The following is a 19,543-nucleotide window of genomic DNA, read 5'->3' on the forward strand; positions in this document are numbered from 1 at the left end:
CGAGACGCTTGAAAAATGTGATTCCTTCCGTCGGCTCAACCGACATGACTCATCATCTTAATCTTTACAAGGAGGATCTTTGCTAAAGAACAGTGAGGCACTAAGCGCATGCTGCCGTTTGGCTTTTGGTACGTTATCTGACTGTGGAGTGCTCTCGAGCTAAAGACCTTCACATCACATTATTGAAATAAAAATAAAACACACACACACACACTATGGTGCCTAATGTAACGTAAAGTACGTATCTAAAGGTTCTCTAAGATACCAACTAGTGCGCGCTAAATTCACTCACGCTAACTGATTGTGCAGGCTGTTGGCAACAATTGTGAAAGTAGTGGAGACCGCCATATTTAAAAGAGGGTTTTGCGCATTTCGGTAGGTTTGATAGTTTCCACAATAGAGTATTTGGAAGTGAATAAAAAGAGTAAAATGAAGTTTGAAGTGATGGAATTGGAAGTGTTAGTGGAAAAGGTAAAAAACATATTACTGAGTTACAGTCATTTTTTCTTACTTCCTTTATGTTTTTTTCATTTAACACAACATGATACACATTTCTTAATGTGTATTTTTAATTTAATTTAATTCATTTAATTCTTAAATTTGTTTTTAAATATTTTGTTTAAAAATATGTAGATTGTCTTCAATCACCAAATAGTCAGGTGCACAGGGGGCATGTAAAAGAAAATGCCTTCGGTCCTCAGTAACACCCAGTATAGTGCAGCATGTTCTCCAAAATTCCCAAACACGATACACTAAACTCGCCACGGCAAGAAAATCAAGATGCGCCAGGTTTTATGCCGGCCGCACGTGCGCTGTCTACAAAAATAGAGTCCTTAAGTGTTACTTGGTCCTCCGCCGTTTATTTTGTTAAGGCCACAAATCCACACAGCAGCATGCCAAATTACAGCAGCTTCCAAATATACTAAAGTCAGTGACGTGATTAAAGAGGCAAAAAACTGGCTCAAGTGCCGCAGAGCAGGCTGACACATGTAACGTTACGCCACGGCCTTGGACAAAGACGTTGGCAGGAAAACAACAGAAGATTAATGATGAAACAAGTCGGCGTGGCTCAAAGAAAACATTTTGTGGAAGACAAACAGCTTCCCGGTGGGAAAGGTCACGAGTTGAGCTATGGCGCTCCACATGTTCAGAGTAGTTACAAATGTTTACAACGCTTGAACATGAGGCAGTGGAGTGTTGTATAGGCTCCCTCTAGAGGTAAGAAAATGAACCACTGCCTAAATGCAGTTCAGTTGGATTGAAAGTACATCTGCGTTTAATAATTAATAAGTGTTGTTTTTAAAAAAAAATGTATTTGCAATTTGTATTTATCTTTTATTTGTAATATATTTCAATGAAATAATTTAGCAAGTTGAGAGCGGCAAAGTTCAAATACGAGCGCCATATGGTGGCAGTGAACTCATCTCAACTCACTTAGCGAAAAGCAACACTTTGGAAAATGTTTTTTTCAACAGTTGGCTACAAGATGTTCATTGCTACTCCCAGGTGAAGTTTAATGTTGAACTAAACAAAATTAGGACTATTACACGTTGTGTATTCAAAGAAGACACATAGCACAGCCTTTAGTCCACAAGCTTAACGCTAATGCTAACATATAAAGGGAAACACATTTAACGATTAATGCAACTGATATTTGAACACAAACGGGGCAGCAACACGTTTAAACATTTAATAACATAGTACTCATGGTCATATATTCTTGATCCTCTTCAAGAAGCTGAGATGACCTGAGACGTCTGAACTGAACATACGTTAATGTATAGAATATCCGTCTATCTATCTTATAGTGCCCCCAGGCGGCAAGCACAATGGCCACTAAATTGGGGTGAAGTGTGACAAAAACAGTTTAAGTCTTTGTATTAAAATAAGTAATTATTATAAGTTTTTATAAAGTACAATATTAAAGAGCGCTACCTCTTTAAATAAAAATATATATTTCTCAGCGTCAAAAGTTTGAGAATCACTACACAAGAGGAACAATAAGTTAAAATGTCTGTGCCTCCAAGTCAACCCTTACCCAGACAGAAAGAAAGAAAGTCAAGGTGAAAGCTATCACATAAGCGATCTTAATTCTATGTTGACCAGACAACAGCTAAAGCCTGGGAAGAACCTCTTTTCTGGTTCTAATCGGATGCTTTTACAATCATTCACGTCTTGCTGTACCGTTTTTGAACAGGGAACAGGATGTAAAAGTGTGATTAGGATGTATGCACAACAAATATGGGGAGAAATATTGGTTAATCCACATGAAAACACATGCTCTAATACGGTTATTAGATACTGGGAATTTTGGTATAGATCCAATACCAAGAAAATACAGGGTAGCATCGGCCGATACCGATACGATACTGATATATTTTGCTTGGAAATGGCATGATCCCCCTTGAGTTAGTTTATTATAGTTATGATAAACACAGCACAAAGATTTCAGCAATAAAAATGTTTTATTTTTTATTAAATGACTACAATGCAAATTTTAACAGTATAAAAGAATAAAATACTTCTACTACAACTGTTTCAGAACAAAAGTCAAGAGAGTCAAACCCAAAAAAGCAGCAATGTAACAAAAATACAAACAATGTCAACATGACAACTGTAATACATTCCATTGCACAATATTTTGAAAATAAAGTCAGAAAGTGCAAATAGTATAAACAATACAATGTAAAAACCGGCCAAAAAAAAAAGGAGCGAAGTACCAGGACAATAGTATCGATCCGATCAAAGTACTTGCTTAGTATCGATAATATCGATATTTGGATCATTCCGCCCACCCCTAACGGTTATTACTGACCTTGCAGAGGAAGCAAATAAAGCCAGGTACTGAACACATACGACACAGCGATTCTAAACATCTTAACAGATTTTTTAAAACGGGAGCGACGCCACACATGACGAGGAAAGAATCAGAATGTCAATGCTCTTGCAGTGTGTGGTGTACTTCATACACATCAGTACTGTATGTCACTATTGACTAATATTGAGTCTCCTGCTTCAAACGCGACGTCTGTTGTAGTACCAAGACTGACCTGTGAGAGGCAGCATTGTACCACAGGACATTCAGTCGATACAGAAGAAGAAAGTAGTAGTAGTAGTAGTAGTAGTAGTAGTAGTAGTAGTAGTAGTAGTAGTAGTAGTAGTAGTAAATGGTAAATGGACTGTCGTAGTAATAGTAGTAGTAGTAGTAGTAGTAGTAGTAGTAGTAGTAGTAGTAGTAGTAGTAGTAGTAGTAGCGGCAGCAGTGGTAATATAAGTAGTTGTGGTTGTTGTAAAACAAGGCAAAATACAAGAAGCTAGTCCCTATTTGTGCCCAGCTACAGTACAAACCATACAAACCATTTCCAAGCAAATTGTACATGGAAAATCCCATCCCACACAACAACAATAATCAGTAAGGATATTGCTCATTTCAGCAAGTTTTGTAAAAGCACTGGATATAGTAATGCAAAACAAGGGCTACAATATCATGAATGGTGTCATGGCTGGTCCAACGTAGGTAAGATGAAATCGTCATAGGAATAACAAACATGACAAACATTGCCTAAATGCAAGCAGGTGTAGAATTGACATGATAATACAATTCAAAGGATTGAGCAGGAAGCTGGGGCAGCATGCCAGTACTGTATTGTGAAACAGCCATAATGAGCTCCCTCTAGTGGTATGCCAAAAAAAAATCTCTGCCTCAGTACAGTTTAGTTGTGTTTGAATGTGATTTCTGAACACAGCCACATCCAAGTTATAAGGAGGATGTGCTCACTTATGCTACCACATTATTTCAGTTGTTGACTTTTACTTCCCTCGCCTGAAATTATAGATTTTTTTTAAAATCAATTGATTTGCACAAGTTCGGAGGTCATTAACGTTGAAAAGAGTCTTGAAAAGATTTACTGTAGATTAGAGTTCCCATTTTTGTCTATGACAAAAACCTGGCTTTTGAACCGGGTTGTGTCAACGTTTTAATCCACTGTTCACCTCTCTCTCGTAGACTTTGCTTCCAACTTTCACATGCAATCAAGGTAGCCTACAGTACAATCTCTCCCTCTTCATTTGGCCACAATGTCCTGTAGATCACCCCAAAATGTCCCTTCCAAATGAAACATAAGTCCCAGAGGAGCACGGATCCCGCTCGTTAATGTATCATTCTTGGGCCACAACAACAAGCAAACAATGAACACATCCATTCAGGAGCCGGTCAAAATGTGCCGAAGTCATTAGCGCAGTCAAGTAGGTACGACCACCCACTCTGACCCGTGCTTCCCCCCCAGGACAGGTCATCTTACCTCCTGGAAGTCGCAGACACTCAGCTTAGGGCTGCATGGAGAACAATGAGGGAGTACAAACAAAAAATATATGTAGGATTCCTAATTAGTGTTCTTTGAAACTCGTTTATTTGCTGCATATACACAAAACACATGACAATTTGACACCTCAAATAACCGATGAGCTGGCTTTGGATACTGGTGACTTGAAAATATTTGAAGTCATAGCTGCTTAAAAGAGTATTGTGGACGCTCATTAACAAACCGTGAAACCTTCAAAATGCAGAATTCACTCCATATATATATATATATATATATATATATACCTATAGTTTTACTTTTTGCATTTTACATGAATTTGAAATATTTTCATTCTAAAACTAAATAAAACTATTGTTGCTATAGTTATCTTTATGTATTTTGAAATCTGTTACCAAATAAAAATATATTTAAAAATGTATTCATTTATTTTTTTTTCTTAGTTTTGAAAAGTGATTTGTTTGTCCGTTTTTTTTATATGTTTTAAACAGTACTTTATCAATTAAAAAAATATATGTATTTTGATCTTGTTACTGCCACTATTTTTGAAAAATTAATTCATTGGTGCATTGTTTTAATTCTACATTGGTATCTTTAGAAACATTTTTTTCTGAAACTTTAACAAAACGGATTTTCTGCATATTGCTTCTCTTCATTTTCATACTTTATAGATTTATTATCATTATTGTTATTATTATTAGCACCACGTATTTTGAAAACTAAATAAGAAATACTTTCTTGTATTTTTTATTTTGACATATGAAGTCATTTTAAATATATGAATGTATTTTTATCTTATTCATTATCTTATGCATTAAATATTTTTCAAATAATTTAAAAAGAATCCATTTACTAAAACATTTTTTTCATTATTGTGCCAACCAACTGCAGCGAAAGTTACTGCGTGAGTACACACCTCCTTGACAAACCCGCCCCCATGCTTGTATAAAAAGCTACTGTGTGTGCACGCGTGTGTGTGTGTGCGTACGTGTGAAGAGAACACAGCATTTGAGCACCCTCTGACACTGAGAGGCCTCTCTCGCTATCGGACCTGTGGATGGGAACATGTCTGATCCGGTCAAACCTCGGACGTCTTTCCTCATCGAGGACATCCTCTCCCTGAAAGACAACGTGGACTTTGTTGGGAAATGCTGCACCCAGGAAAGAGAAGAATGGGAAGAAGAAGCCAAAAAGTTGTCAGAGTCAACATTGGCGGAGCACACAGGTGAGCTCAACAGCTGAGTGGAATTCATTGCTGAATTATTTGGCTCAGGCTGGTGTTTCCTTCTGACTTATTGACTTGAAAGACTGATCCTATCTCCTTATTCACAGCATCTCTGGACACATCCTGTCCCAGCACGTCTGAGCCGGGCGGCTTCGCATCCACGGAAAAACCCAAACGTTCCCGAGCGGCGTTCACGCACCTCCAAGTGCTTGAGCTGGAGAAGAAGTTCAACCACCAGAAGTACCTGTCGGCCCCCGAGAGAGCCCACCTGGCCGGCGTGTTAAGACTGACCGAGACCCAGGTGAAGATCTGGTTTCAGAACCGCAGGTACAAAACCAAGAGGAAGCAGCAGGCCTCGGAGTTCCTCAGGGACACGTACAAAGCGGACGGACTGGACCCGGTGGTGTTCTTCAGTTCTTTCTGTCGGGCGTATCAGTACAGACCCTACTTGTGGGACTACGGCGGGCCCTGGAGGCCTGCGTTGTGGTGAAAATCAAGCATCAAATAAAATGCTTGTTGACTATGCCAATGTGCCTTTTGATTGCTCTTACCAATAATAGTCTGCATTTGTTTCTACTTTGAAGAAAAACTGTTTGTATAATGATCTCGTCTCTGACCTAACACATTTTTTAAAATATGTTTATATACTATACCATACTAAGTGGTGTCAACAGTTATTAATGGATGTATTCAATGGTTTGCTAATTGCTTACATTATGAAAATAACTCATAGCTCTGGATTTTTTCATTTTTATTATTATATTTCACTACTCTAAAGGCTCTTTGAGCACCAAGTAGCCCCCAAGTGCCAAATGAGTAGCCCACGGGCCTGTTTTTAAAATAGCTCACTAATTATGGGGCATTCTGATTTCCTCAGAATGCTGTAGAAGTTAAAATTTGATTTTAATTTACATTTGAAAATGTAAACACTTTCAGTGATTTATAGAAATAAAGTGTTGCATTTTGATATTTATCTGTCCCTCGTTTTATTCAATAATCCATCCATTATCGATAATTGGTTATTATTGTAGGAAATCATTAATATCGTCATTGTCTTTACCAAGGTCAATCTGGTTAATATTAATAACAATGTAGTTATTATGACAGTAATTAATTAATTAATTTGATCACATTTGTTATTTCAGAAGTGTGTATATAACTGCCCTTTGCGTTGAGCATTCAGTACCCAAGTAGCAGCTCTAAGTTTCAAAAATACGGAGCATTCTAATCAACTGCATTTATTGAATTATTTCCAATATTGAACTTTCTGTCTTTAAGTAAAAAAATAATAATAATAAAGCAACGGTGTACATAATTTTGTCACTTCCTTGAGTGATTTCCAACAAAAATATACCAAATAAAAATCTAATTTAACTCAGAATTCTGCAAGCGTAGGTAAAAGTTCTGACCAAACTCACTCCGAAAGTTCCAACCAAAACTTGCAACACACGACGCCACAAACTAAATTCAATCAATCAAAGCATGTCAAAGTGGCCTTTAGCACCGTTTTTGTATTGAATCTAATGTTGTGGTTGGCTAGAGATGTGCTTGATAGGGCAACTGAGCGCACAGGAATGACAAGAAGCACTAATGCGATGACTTGGAGATAAGTACAGTGAGTGTGCAGGGTCAGGCGGTAGGACTGCGTCACGATTGGCTGCACCAGTCGGGAAAGTTCAATCCGAGTAGCGAGTTCACACGGGTAGTCATCGCCGGCTTGATAGGAGAACGAGTGCCACACACAAGAACATACCATGTCAACAACAACGCAACTGACAAACATCTTAAAGAGCTTCTTCTTATCTCTGCGCGTGAGCATCGCAAGATGTCAACGTGGCATGAAGCGGAGAACCTGTCAAGTGGCTCGTCTCTTCCGTGCGACCCTTCTAAGTGGACCAACCAGTCGGTGAGCGGCGGGTCAAGCGGTAGAAGGGGAAAAGAGAGCAACTTGACTTTGGAGACATCCATATGTCGACTTCTTATCATCGGCGCGGCCCTCAGCGTAAACAGGTAATTAGACATGAAGAGGACAGATAGCGTCTGTTTTGACGGCCATGAGAATGTGACAGTAATCTAGCAGTGGCTCTCAGCGGGCGGGCCGCTTGTGGACATGTCGAATACGATAAAGGAATTTGTCATTGTAATGCCCGCACAGGAACGTGGTACATTGGACTAAATACTATCGGAAGACGTACAATGATAACCTCGATTCTAAAATGTGCTCCATGAAATTATATGAAATTATTCCCAATTTATTGTCTTGAGTATCAGAGCATTTATTTTTTGACTTTTTGTCCAATTAGATTTTGCATGTGAATGTAATCTGCCCAGGGCCTCCAGAATCAATAATGATTTCAGAATCAGTAGAGACAGTTTTTCATGTCGCAAAGAAATTGTGAAGATGTTCAAAATTTGAGGGCAAAAAGTACTTAAACGATGATTCAGTTCAAATGTATTGCAATTAATTTAGTCAACTCAAATAAAAATGTGACCTAAATAAAAGTTTTAAAACAAACAGTTGCAAGTGTGTTGTAGTAAAAAGTTGAATACAAATGGAAATGTACTACGGGTGGGATTTTGCTAACTACTAGTGATACTGGTACCACACTTTGGTAATCACTATTTCTAGACAATTTGAACTGTATCACGTCAAACAACTAGGGTTAAAAATCTGATATAGAAAGAGGTGACATTTTTTTTATTGCAGTCGCCGTTGAAAAACACCGCACTTTCTTGCGACTCAAAGAGACACGGTACATTGAGCGCCAAATCCGCTATAATCTGAACCTTAGAATCTCTTCCTGCAGTGCCTGGATCAACTGGATTTTGAGGTAACTGATGAAAAGCACTGAGGCATTAGTATGTGTGCATTTAGATTAAGGACTTCCCATTAGGAACACCAAGAAATGACTTGTTGTTTATTTAGGCTTGAAAGTGTAGTTAATGGTACTGGGTACCCCTTATCAGGTAAGGAAACAGTGTACCGCTTACTATTACATAGCAGAGGCATCACATTTTTGACGATTCTCTTAAAAAATAAAAATAAAAAAAGAGTTCATGCTGTTTATTGCCACTCTCAGCTGAAGGTTACTGCCAAACTAAACATAAAACAAAGACAATTACACATTATTATTTAACACCACACAGCCTCAACTATCATAATGCTAACATTTAATGAGAAACCCCATAGGCACATGGGCTCACAGTTAGCAACGACAAACAGTGCAGCAACACATGTAGACAACATAATACTAAGAGGTAAAGCTGTGCGATATGGGCAAAACTTTATTTCCTGCTAATGATATACAGTGGATCCAGATATATTTTTCTTCAAAAGTCCCCTGCCATCTAAATCCTACCCAAACCACTGTCTGTGCGGCACTCCCACACAAACAACAAGTATCCACTGTGTGGATATTTTTATTTTATTTTTGCACTCTCCTACAAACTACCTCGCGAATATAAAAACATCATTTATTCCAAAGTTTTATTTATAACGGTCTTCAATTTTCAAAGGTTGAAATTTTGTCTTTCCGCGTACGAGTGCCTCAGCGGGGTTAAATGTGCCTTTGAAGACGCAGCATATCTTCATCAAGGGATGGAGAGAAAACCAAACCTGACCACAAAGGAAGCCTTTGTCAGTGCTGCAATGTGCCGTGACTCTCTGACAAATTTGGTGGTTCCGATAAGAGGTTTTCAACCAGCCTTCATCTTTTCATCCACTATCATAAACTTCCTTGGATAATGTAACTGGATCCCCCATGTTACCATGCAAAGAGGCAATGGACATACTTTTGAACCCGGCACATCCAGTAGCTATCAATGTGCGGATGTTTGTGTGTTAAGACGAGCATGCATTGAGAGAAGAGGTTGTTGTAATTTTCCAGCTCTTATCTTAGGTATAAAGATGTAAAGTAGTCAAGCAAATGGACTGCAGATGAAGCCGACAAGGAGAGAAGACATGAGCGTCCATTGTAGGCCTCGGATAAACAATATGATCACGGACAAATCAGGGACAACTCTTCTGCACCACCTGTGTACGTGTGCTGGGACATGCCGGCTCCGAATAAAGCTGGCCACTGTCTGCGTCCCGATAAGAACATCAGATCCTACTTGTTTTTGTCCCATCGGAGCGTATCAGCAAGTATCTGCCTTCATGTAAACAGTCCAATAAATGACAGCCAGCACAGGAAGAACCGCTAGCGGAATTATTGTGAGCACACTGGGGTCATTAAAAGGACAATATGGTCCAAGTTTCAAGTTTGACCTAGGTTACGTGGAAAGTCTCACACTTGTCTGTGGTTGCGTGGTACGGGTTTCAAGATCTTGGTTATTTGGTCCATGTTTTGAACTAGGGCCAGGTTATGTGATCTGACAAGTAGTCGCAGGTCATTTGAGGTCAATAATTATTTGTAGGTCATGTGACTCAATTTTGATGCTTGCTCAAGATTATGCGATCCAAAGTTTCAAGCAAGTCCAACCAGTGTTAGGCTGGTTCAAGGTTTGAATGTAGTACTAGGTGGGTCATTTGGTTCATTTGTAAAAGTTCCAGGACATGCGATTTGGGTCTCATGCAACTTCTACAGGTCTCATTCTAGCTCCATGTAAAGGGATCCAGGCCTAAAGTCACCACCGAGTTCCACGTCGTGCAACTCAAATTTTGAAGTTCAGTTCTGCATATAGCGAGCGGTTCTCCAAAAAAAGAGACTCCAAGCTGTTTATTTGTTTATTCCTGTAAAAGGCAGAAGAGTATGGATGTATATGTATGTGGATATACATATATATACATGTATACACATACATATGTATACATACACAGATAATGGATGGATGGAAATGGGATTCCGTTAGCGTTTGCGTCAACAAAACTGCATCTTTCAGAGGTACTTTTTATTGTGGGCAGTCTAAGGCACACCTGTGCACTAATCATGGTGTCTGATCAGCATATTGATATGGCACACCTGTGAGGTGGGATGGATTATCTCACCAAAGAAGTTCTCACTATCACAGATTTAGACTAGTTTGTGAACAATATTTGAGAGAAATGCTGATATTGTGTATGTGTATGTGTTAAATTCATCTAAAAAAAATGGAAGGAAGACAAAAGTGTTTCGTTTATATTTTGTTGAGTACATACACACACATTTTGTATATATAACGAGAGAGAGAGAGAGAGAGAGAGAGAGAGAGAGAGAGAGAGAGAGAGAGTGAGAGATGTTTGTGTTGTTATTGTATCATAGTTAGCTAATAGTTATTATATGGTATCATGACAACACAGTCTAATGCAAGTGATCCTAGTCTAATGGTAGTAACTTTCTTGTACAAATTTCAAACAAGTCCCAGGTCCCGTGGATCAATTTTGAAGCTTGTTCAAGGGTGATTCGGGTCTCTGGAAAGTGCAACAGGTCTAATGCATGTACTCCATGGTCAAGTAGTCCAGGTTGTGCCCTTCAGGTTTAAAGGCAGTCCAACATGGGTAAAATGGATGTCTTGCTAATGTATAAGGTCATAATAATATGGGTCTCATGCTAGCCACTGGTAACCAGGACCAGATTTAAACCGGGTTCTATTCCTAAATGGCAATAGTCTCAAAAGTGTCTTGGTCATGTTGCCCAACTGATGCAATCCAAGTGGTCCTGGTCTTTAGATTGTCTCATTTTATGTGGTCTAAGTCAAATGGTAGGTGTGTTTCAGGTCTCGAAAAAGTGAAAGGTCGTGTGACTTTACTTTCTCATCTTTAAATTAGTGAGCACGTTTAGAATCACAATGCCGTCCAATTGTGCCCCCTGCTGGCGCCACAACGGATTGACACAAATTGGGGCCTTGGTGAAAGCTGGGAATGTAAAAAAAAAAAAAATTCTTCTTGGTAAACAAACCTGTAATTAAATTGTGGCTGGGGTTTTCATGCTTCAAACAAAACAATAACAAAGCAGACACCAATCTCATCATACGTCACTCATTTAATTCATCTCCAGTGTTACATGCTGTAGCAGCATTGTCACAATGATTTCATATATGCATGATCTGACATTCTGAATGCCATTTCTGTCATTTGTGGGAAAAGTGTAACATATTTACAATTAAAAACACTCACATAAGCACATTAATAGTTTAGTGACCTACAAAGACATGGTGAGCATCTTTCTTCACTTGGATTAATGACGTGATTACCTCATGAAACAGATGACGAAAATGCATATATAAAGCTCATAAAAAGATTTCCCATTTGCTCATGGGAAATTTTGCGAGCAAAACTATGGCTTGTATAGTGTATATAAACAGATTGAATGATTTTTTTAAAAATGCCATTATTGAACACACCATAAAATTGAAAACCTACAATCACAAAACGGTCCTCTTCAACTGCCACTGCCTGGGTGGGTAGAGTAGTAAATGAGTGCAAAAAAATAAAAATTAGCCAACTTCCATATTTGAAACAATTCTGAGGCAGGAAGAGAGACACAGTAGTCACCACAATGTGGCTGTAAACAAAAAAATAAGAAAATAAGCCCCTGAACGTAGCTGAGGAGGACTAATGGAGTGGGAATGGTGAAAAAGCAAATGCATAGAAAAATGCCATTCGATACCATACGTCTTTGGTGGGTAGTACAACGTTGACCAAAATAAACACTTCAATGTGACTTTTGTCTCTTCAGATAGGGGAATGTCTTAAAAAACAGCGTATAATGCATATTTCATATGTGACATACAATCTGCAACATTTATGTACAAGTGTCAGACTGACAACTCCTCAGTTCAAGTCAGAGTTCACACCTCCAATAGCTGCCCCGTGTCGATTATACTTGAGCGTATCGTGCACACAGCGTACACACCTTTATGCTGACAGACACTTCAAGAACTAACAGCTACGGAAAATAGCAATCAATGGTCGCAGCCAATCACAGACAGGATACAAGTTGACAATCATTCTCACCAAGTGACAATTTAAGCGTCTTTAGTTAACCTAAAACGCATGCTTTTGGAATGTGGGAGGAAGCTGGAACCCCAAACCTCAAAACTGTGAAGCAAATGTGTTAACAACCCCTAGTGCACCATCATGCTGCCTGTCCTTTATGTTAAAAAAAAAAAAAAAAAAAAAAAAAGAGGCCAAATGTAGCACAGTACTTGGCAGCAACGAGAAGAAGCGCCGTTGATTGTGTCAGACTAGTCAGACAAGTTTGCTTTCGAAAGTACAGCATGACGTCAGCTATGAGAAATAAATACGCACGCAACGGCATTCTCTGCTCGATATGATGCTGCTTGCATGGAAACAGGAGTTCAAAACATTGGGAGAGATTATTTTGTATTTGTAAATTTCTTTCAAATACAATGGTACCTATGGATGTCTTAAAGAGGAAGGCAACTAAAAAAAGGTATTTTATAATGTTTTATAAGAATACGTTCAATACAGCCCCACTAGTCGAAACATTCCAATTAATATTGTGTTTGTGGAATATGAGTTAAGCAGTAAAATCCACCCATTTTTGTATATCTCGGTGGGCGGCTACTTTGCCACTTGCTGTCAGCTGAAAATGACATCGCAGTTGCTCAGGGCTCTGTTAACGACTAATCATAGCTCAACTTCAGAAAACAGGTGAGCCGTGATTGGTCGTTAAGACAGCCCTGAGCAGTTGTGATGTCATTTTCAGTCGACAGAATGTGACAAAACAGCCGCCCACTGAGGTGGCTAAAAACTGATGGATTTTGCTGCTTAACTCATATTCCACAAACACAATATTAATTAGAAAGCCGTGAAGGCGCATAGAACATATTGCAAAACATTTTTGGGGGTTGGCTTCCGCTTTAAAAATTAATTTCCCACATAGACGATCAACAAAATATAGTAAAATATGCATCCTTAATGGTAAAAATGTTCAAGTACATAAACTAACATTTTCTTGGGTTCGGCTAAAAATATGGAGACAGACTTGCTCTGTAAAAGAGCAAAAGAGGCACTTGCAAGTTGGAGTGAAGATTCATTTCTCCGTGTCCGCTCCTTCCTTATAAATAGACGCAGAATTAAAGCAAATAAAGCGGCGTTGTTCTGCTTCCTTCTGCAGCCATTAAAATTACAAGCCACGCAAATAAATAAATACTAAGAACTTTAAACATCATTCAAAACAACATTCTTTCTTTACTTGGCCACTCGTGTGTAGGAAAGAATGTTGAGCGATGACTGTGTGAATTTGTCCTTGATTCTTTTGCCCTAGAGTGACGTCATCGGGGAAAAATAAAAACCCGTGTAGACGTCAGTGCGGGAACAAGGAGGCGTGTCAGAGCTCCATTACTTCCTCAAACATCTCGGAGCGGCCACGTTCACTTTCCGTTCCTGGAAGTGGGCCTCGCCTCCTGCTTGGTCAGGAAGTACTTGAAGAACTCGTACACCGACCAAGCAATGGCCGTGGATGGCATCTGGTATATCACTCGGGCCTGCACCCCTTTGAAGAAAGCCGCCAAGCCGCCAAGCTTGTACACTGTCCTGAAAGTGTTGGCCATTCCTGACAAATGGCCGCTGATGTTCATGGAGCTGAGTGCCACGTTCTCCTGCGTGTTGAGCAGCGTCTTGCACACGTCAAGCGGCGTGGTGACCGCGGCCGAGATGGCGCCGGCCGCCGCCCCGGACACGATGTGTGTACCGGGGTGGTAGTGTCTGTGGGGGTTTAGCCACTCCTGCATGGTTTCGTAGGTGATGAAGTGAACGGCCTGGAAGGGGATGTTCATTGTCAGCTGCGTGCTGTAGCTGCGGTAGAAGGCGCCCGCGCCCTCCGTTCGTGTCACGGTGCGAACGCAGTCCCAAAGTCCACGATAGGGTGACTTGTACATTTGCATCCTCTGCTTCACCACTGAGCCATGATAACAGAAACACATTAAGGAAGCTTCAATCAAATGTTAACTTTTTTTCCCTTTTTTTTTTTTAAATATTGTTATGGCAAAGTTTTTTTTCTTTGCTTTTTTTTTTTAATACAGTTTGGGTGTTTTTTTTCACTCTGGAACATTTGGGAGGGCACCACAAGCTCAAAATGAAGTTCGAAGTGATAGAATTGGAAGCGTTAGTGAAAGAGCCAAACTGTTACTGAGTTACAGAGAAGTCAATTTAACACTCTTAAAATTTTGAAGTCAATATAACAGCTATGTTTTGCATGATTTAACTTGTGCCAAGTGCTTGTGAATCGGATGCATCTGCCCGGCCTGGTTCGTTCAAAAAAATTGAGCAGTAAGAACTGCAACTGTGTCAGGCTGTTAGCAAAAGTGTACAGAGTCATTTTCGCCTCTCAAACTGCTTAGAAAGGTAGTCCAAGGGCTCTTGCTAGCTTATACTGTATGGGGCACTGCTGGCTACTAGACGCTATCGCTGACAACAGGCATTGGATATCAATTTCAGCATCATCAGGAGCTCAGTTTTGATTGACACTGTCAGAGAAGTATTTATTTAAAAGCACTTATTGTTGGGGTTATAGAGTGAAGTGGTGTACAAATACACTGCATGTCACTGAGAGGTCTTCAAATTTTTAGTACTTTTGCCACTGCTGGGTGCAACATTGTTCAATTAATACCTTGGCGTCACACTCAGCATTATTATGTGTGTTGTATACGATTGCACCAAAACATGTGATGTTTTATTAAATGTTTTAGGTCGTCTAGAACCTGAGAACAGTAAAAAAAAAATAATAATAATAATAAATAAACAATCAACCAACCAAAAAAACATTACCAGAACATTAACAAAAGAAAATTAAATTTAGATTTTATTATGAATGAAATACCTCCAATTTTGGATATGGCTATTTTTCCGGTTGCACCCTATTAATAATTCATAGCAGTTTAACCTTTTCAGCAAACAAAGTGTAGTTTGTGTTTATATTTTTAAGGACTCGTGTTGGGTTGTTGTTACCTTCAGCAGGGTTCATAACGGCATCATGGAGGACAGTGGCCACACTGCCTGCAACACCTGTGAAGACAATATTTGTAGAGATTATAAAAGGACATCTTACAGACAATTGTCTTTTGAATGGACTTTATACAAAACAACAAATAGTTATGTCTTGAGTGCCTGCACACCCACCAAGTGTGAAATTAAAAACCAAAGTAAATCTTTTTCTATCTGCCAACTTGTTAAAATGCTGTCCATGCCCTCGAGGTATTTTGACGAAAGCTTGCCAAAGACATGACATTGAAACATCTGAAAACTACAGGTACTTTAAATTGTGCAAAAAAAGAGCACAATATGTCTCCTTCAACACGCAGCCAAAATGAACATATTTTGGATTGGAGGCTTTGTACCGTTGGCCAGGTGGCTGTTGCCTCCACTTTTGATGGTGTCGCTGAGGGAGTGCTTGACCCGTTCGTAGCAGGCGAAGTAGAGCGCGTGGGCAGGACCAGCGCCCAGCATGGTGATGTTGAGGCCCCTGAGCGGTCTGAGGAAGCCCTCTGTCCGGATGATCCTTCTCAAGGCTTCGTACACACCTCTATACTGGGCATTAGGTTCCGGCTGCAAGCTCTGCATCCTTGTCTGGAAACATAAAAAGACACTTATTGATTATGATTATTATTATTATTATTATTTTGCTCTCGAGTGTCACAATCGGGATATGAGTCATGGCGTAAATGGGTATCAGACTTTTTCCAAATGTGGAAAAAACACTGCCCGGGTGATAACATCCATTCACAATTGGGAATATGCTTTGCTCCAAACAAACTTAAAAAAAAAATAAATAAAATAATTAATTAATTAATTCATATAAAGATAACTGTGGCACAGTACTAAATAGACTTGTGGTTGGGGACCATTGGTATACATGACTATTTAACACAACAGGGCTGAATTTGGATACCTTCTGTGAGCCAAATCCAACGTTCAGGATGATTTATTGCCAAAAAAGTAGTCACGTGTTTGTGACAGCTGAGCTGAGGGCTCTTTCGTCAGCGGCACGACGGTCTGGTTTGTGAGGACGAGGCAACACTTTGTTTTAGTTTAGCATGCCAAGTTATCTGCGCAGCACAAAGCCTGGTTTTATTTGCAGGAAAATGGAGCCGGCGCTGGCTGGGGAAGATAGGCCCTTCCCTTTTGGGCTCACAATAAACGGCAATTACATTTCCGTTTAATACAGATGTGGGAACCTGGGGCGACACAAATCTTGGCTGATGTTGATGTGTGTCAATCTTTGCTGTGCAAACAACATTACAGTATACTGATGAGGACAATGAATCGCTTTATTATTCTGATGCAGGAATCAAAGTCTTTATATTGAACTGAATGAGAATCTATACTTCACACAGAGAAGTCCCAAAATGAAAAACATAACTAAAGGAGGTGGCGCTACATCCATGCTATTACACAACTCCCCCAGGTAGTAGTTGTTTTTCTTTTCAGTACAACACTGGCATTGAAACAGTTGAGAATACACATTCTCCCATCCCTTTAAAAATAATACTACCAAAAAACTTGAATTGAGTATCATTTAACCACATTTTACCCACACCGTAGTGAACAGAGCAGTGTGTGGGACATGACAAAATCATGTACAAGCAACAGGGGGGAAAAATAGAAAAAGGAAATGCATTATAAATACTTTTTCATTTTACTGATATGTGCGCATATTGTTTGGCCACTTACAGTATAATGGCTACAGTTTCATTATTCTGCTACATTTTATGATGACTGACTGATTGTAACAAGAACAGGAAAAGGCTCTTCATAGTGTTATTGACCCTTATATTGTTTGAATGTTTTATTTGGGTGGTTAACTTGTGTTTTACACATAAAACATAAATGCTTCTCAAACCATTGTCTACAGTGTTTTCTGATACAGGTTGTCTGATCGGGAATCTTTAAGCTAGAGTACATTAAATATAGTTTTGGCCTCAATCTTCCACTATTTATTGGTAAACCACATAAGAGTTGTAGTAGGACCTCCACCCTGACCGTTCTAATCAATACTACACAAGGGCTATGACGTGCACACACCCTTCACTGTGTGAGGTCGATTTCAAGAGTGTGTAGCGCAGATAAGGAGCCCCCTCGCACACACCCTTCACACGACTGGAGCAAAGCACTAGCACTAGTTGTGCCTCAACTGATATCTTGGGAGGTGAAGTCATTAGTCGACAGGTCCGCTGGACTCCAAATAAACACACCTAACATGTATTGACATCAAAAGCTCGTCTATGACTAAAGATGTTACAGCGCCTGAAAGAAAAAAAAAATCCAATGGAGCTCAAGAGGAAATGACTAAAGATGTTTGAGTAACACAGGACAGTTTGGCAAGATGGCAAAAGAGGATATCACCTTGACAAGTGACTTTCTTGAAGCCTCTTGATAAAATGCAAAAACACTAAATTATCTCTGTCCACAAACTATGCTTCCTGGCATCCACCCGGAATGTGTTTTGAATCCTACTTCTGGGCAGTTCTTGGCATGACACACCGATGCAATATGAATGAGTGATGCATCCAGACAGGACATGACCTAGATGATCATTCCACTATGCATCGCATTTGTATAAACTATAAACAACCAAGTTGGTTAAGGTTAGTGGTATTCATCAAAAGCCCGCCAGACCGGACCCTGATTCTGCCTTTCCTACCTGGATCAGTAGGGTGTGCCCTACCAGGGTGCATCAGCCAGTCATATTGCAGCAGGGAGTGTCCTGCCTATAACTCAAGTGGGATTACTATTAACACACCCAATAGGCCCATTTATGCCCTTTTCTCACACAGCATAAGCATCATTCTATTCACGCATCACAGATCATTTGTTTTCTTTGTTGCTGTTGATTAGCTCTCAGTACGACTGCCAAGAATGTGAAACTTGCATGTGATGGTGCTACTAAGAAACCTGCAAAGTATAAGCGTCATCTGCTGAGCTCTCACTGGTTAGGCAGGCCCTCACTGCCTGAGAGAGAACGAGAGAGAGAGAGAACAAGAGAGAGAGAGAGAAAGAGAGAGAGAGAAAGAGGGAGAGAGAGATACATGGCACTATCTAGGGAAGCCACACCATTTAAAGACTCAAGATGAAGACTACAATGTATGTGTGTATTTTTTACCTTAATAACACTTAATAAAAAACACTTTTTTCCCCTGCAATCGATTTCATTAAGCTTTTAGATTTACATTTCATGATACAATGCTATTTTTCGTTTGGAAACCTGTAACATAAAAATTGTGGGGTTTTGAGGTTGCTGGAACTGATTGATGTCATTTCTACGCATTTCAATGAGCAGCGTTGATTTGCGATGCGAGTGAGTTGCGCATAAAATGCCATTACACTCATAAGCCAAGGCACCACTGTAGCTGATAGCATGAAGTTATACAAACTTAACTTAAATAACTACATTGTTAATGAAGTCTCTTCCTGAGCGTCAATGGAGAAAAAAACTTTCTAGTCACACTGACAGAGGCTAAATAGAGAGATATGCCATTACAGCGTGTATTTTTATTGATTGACTTTTGTAATGAAGATATAAGCATTTTGTTTCAATGCTATCCAGGGCCGCATAACGTTCTTTCTAAACTGCCTTCCTGAAATGAGCTAAACAACACAAGCTAACTGTGGTCAGGCAGGTTGGATATAGTTTAAAGCTAACGATTGTTAGCTAAGAACTGAAACGACGTCCGTGGTGCTGAGGACTTGAGACGAAGAATAATGGCCAAGTTGGTGGCGTAAGTCGGGTTAGTGGGAGGTGCGGCGGTGCGGTAGGTGTGTGTCTGTTACCTTGACAGAGTCCACAGGGTACATAACCGTGTGCTCCAGCACGCCAGCCACTGCGCCCGCTGTCATGTGCGTCGTCACCGAGACATGAGGCGGCAAGCTCTCGTAGTCACCGTCGCCAGGAGCGGGCTGGCCGCCTTGGCTCGCCGTCTGCGACATTTCCAGCGGTGCCAGCCCACGCTCCGAGCTCAACTCCATGCGTGGCGAGCTTATCAGAGAGTTATCGGCAGCGTGGACGGCCACTACATCCTCGGTCGTCACTACTCGCCGGAGTAGGAGAGCCGAAGTGAC

General features: G+C 39.9%; 2 protein-coding genes across 2 annotated transcripts; one reads left to right on the top strand and one right to left on the bottom strand.

Moving 5' to 3' along the window:
• Positions 1 to 5,306: 5,306 nt before the first annotated feature.
• nkx3-1 (NK3 homeobox 1) lies at positions 5,307 to 6,511 on the top strand. Its single transcript, XM_086030933.1, has 2 exons — positions 5,307 to 5,544; positions 5,652 to 6,511. Exons 1-2 carry the CDS (start codon positions 5,385 to 5,387, stop codon positions 6,032 to 6,034), a joined length of 543 nt encoding a protein of 180 aa, XP_085887059.1. The 5' UTR covers positions 5,307 to 5,384; the 3' UTR covers positions 6,035 to 6,511.
• A 6,711-nt stretch (positions 6,512 to 13,222) lies between these two features.
• slc25a37 (solute carrier family 25 member 37) lies at positions 13,223 to 19,530 on the bottom strand. The gene is made up of 4 exons (XM_086030824.1): positions 19,256 to 19,530; positions 15,826 to 16,054; positions 15,437 to 15,493; positions 13,223 to 14,387 (listed from the first exon to the last, which is right to left on the bottom strand). The coding sequence occupies exons 1-4, from the start codon at positions 19,448 to 19,450 to the stop codon at positions 13,861 to 13,863; spliced, it is 1,008 nt and encodes a 335-aa protein (XP_085886950.1). The 5' UTR covers positions 19,451 to 19,530; the 3' UTR covers positions 13,223 to 13,860.
• Between the last annotated feature and the right edge of the window lie 13 nt (positions 19,531 to 19,543).

The sequence above is a fragment of the Filicampus tigris genome, chromosome 5 (genome assembly GCF_054856515.1).
Source record: "Filicampus tigris isolate MCC_2025a chromosome 5, RoL_Ftig_1.0, whole genome shotgun sequence".
In the NCBI taxonomy this organism is placed as follows: domain Eukaryota; kingdom Metazoa; phylum Chordata; class Actinopteri; order Syngnathiformes; family Syngnathidae; genus Filicampus; species Filicampus tigris.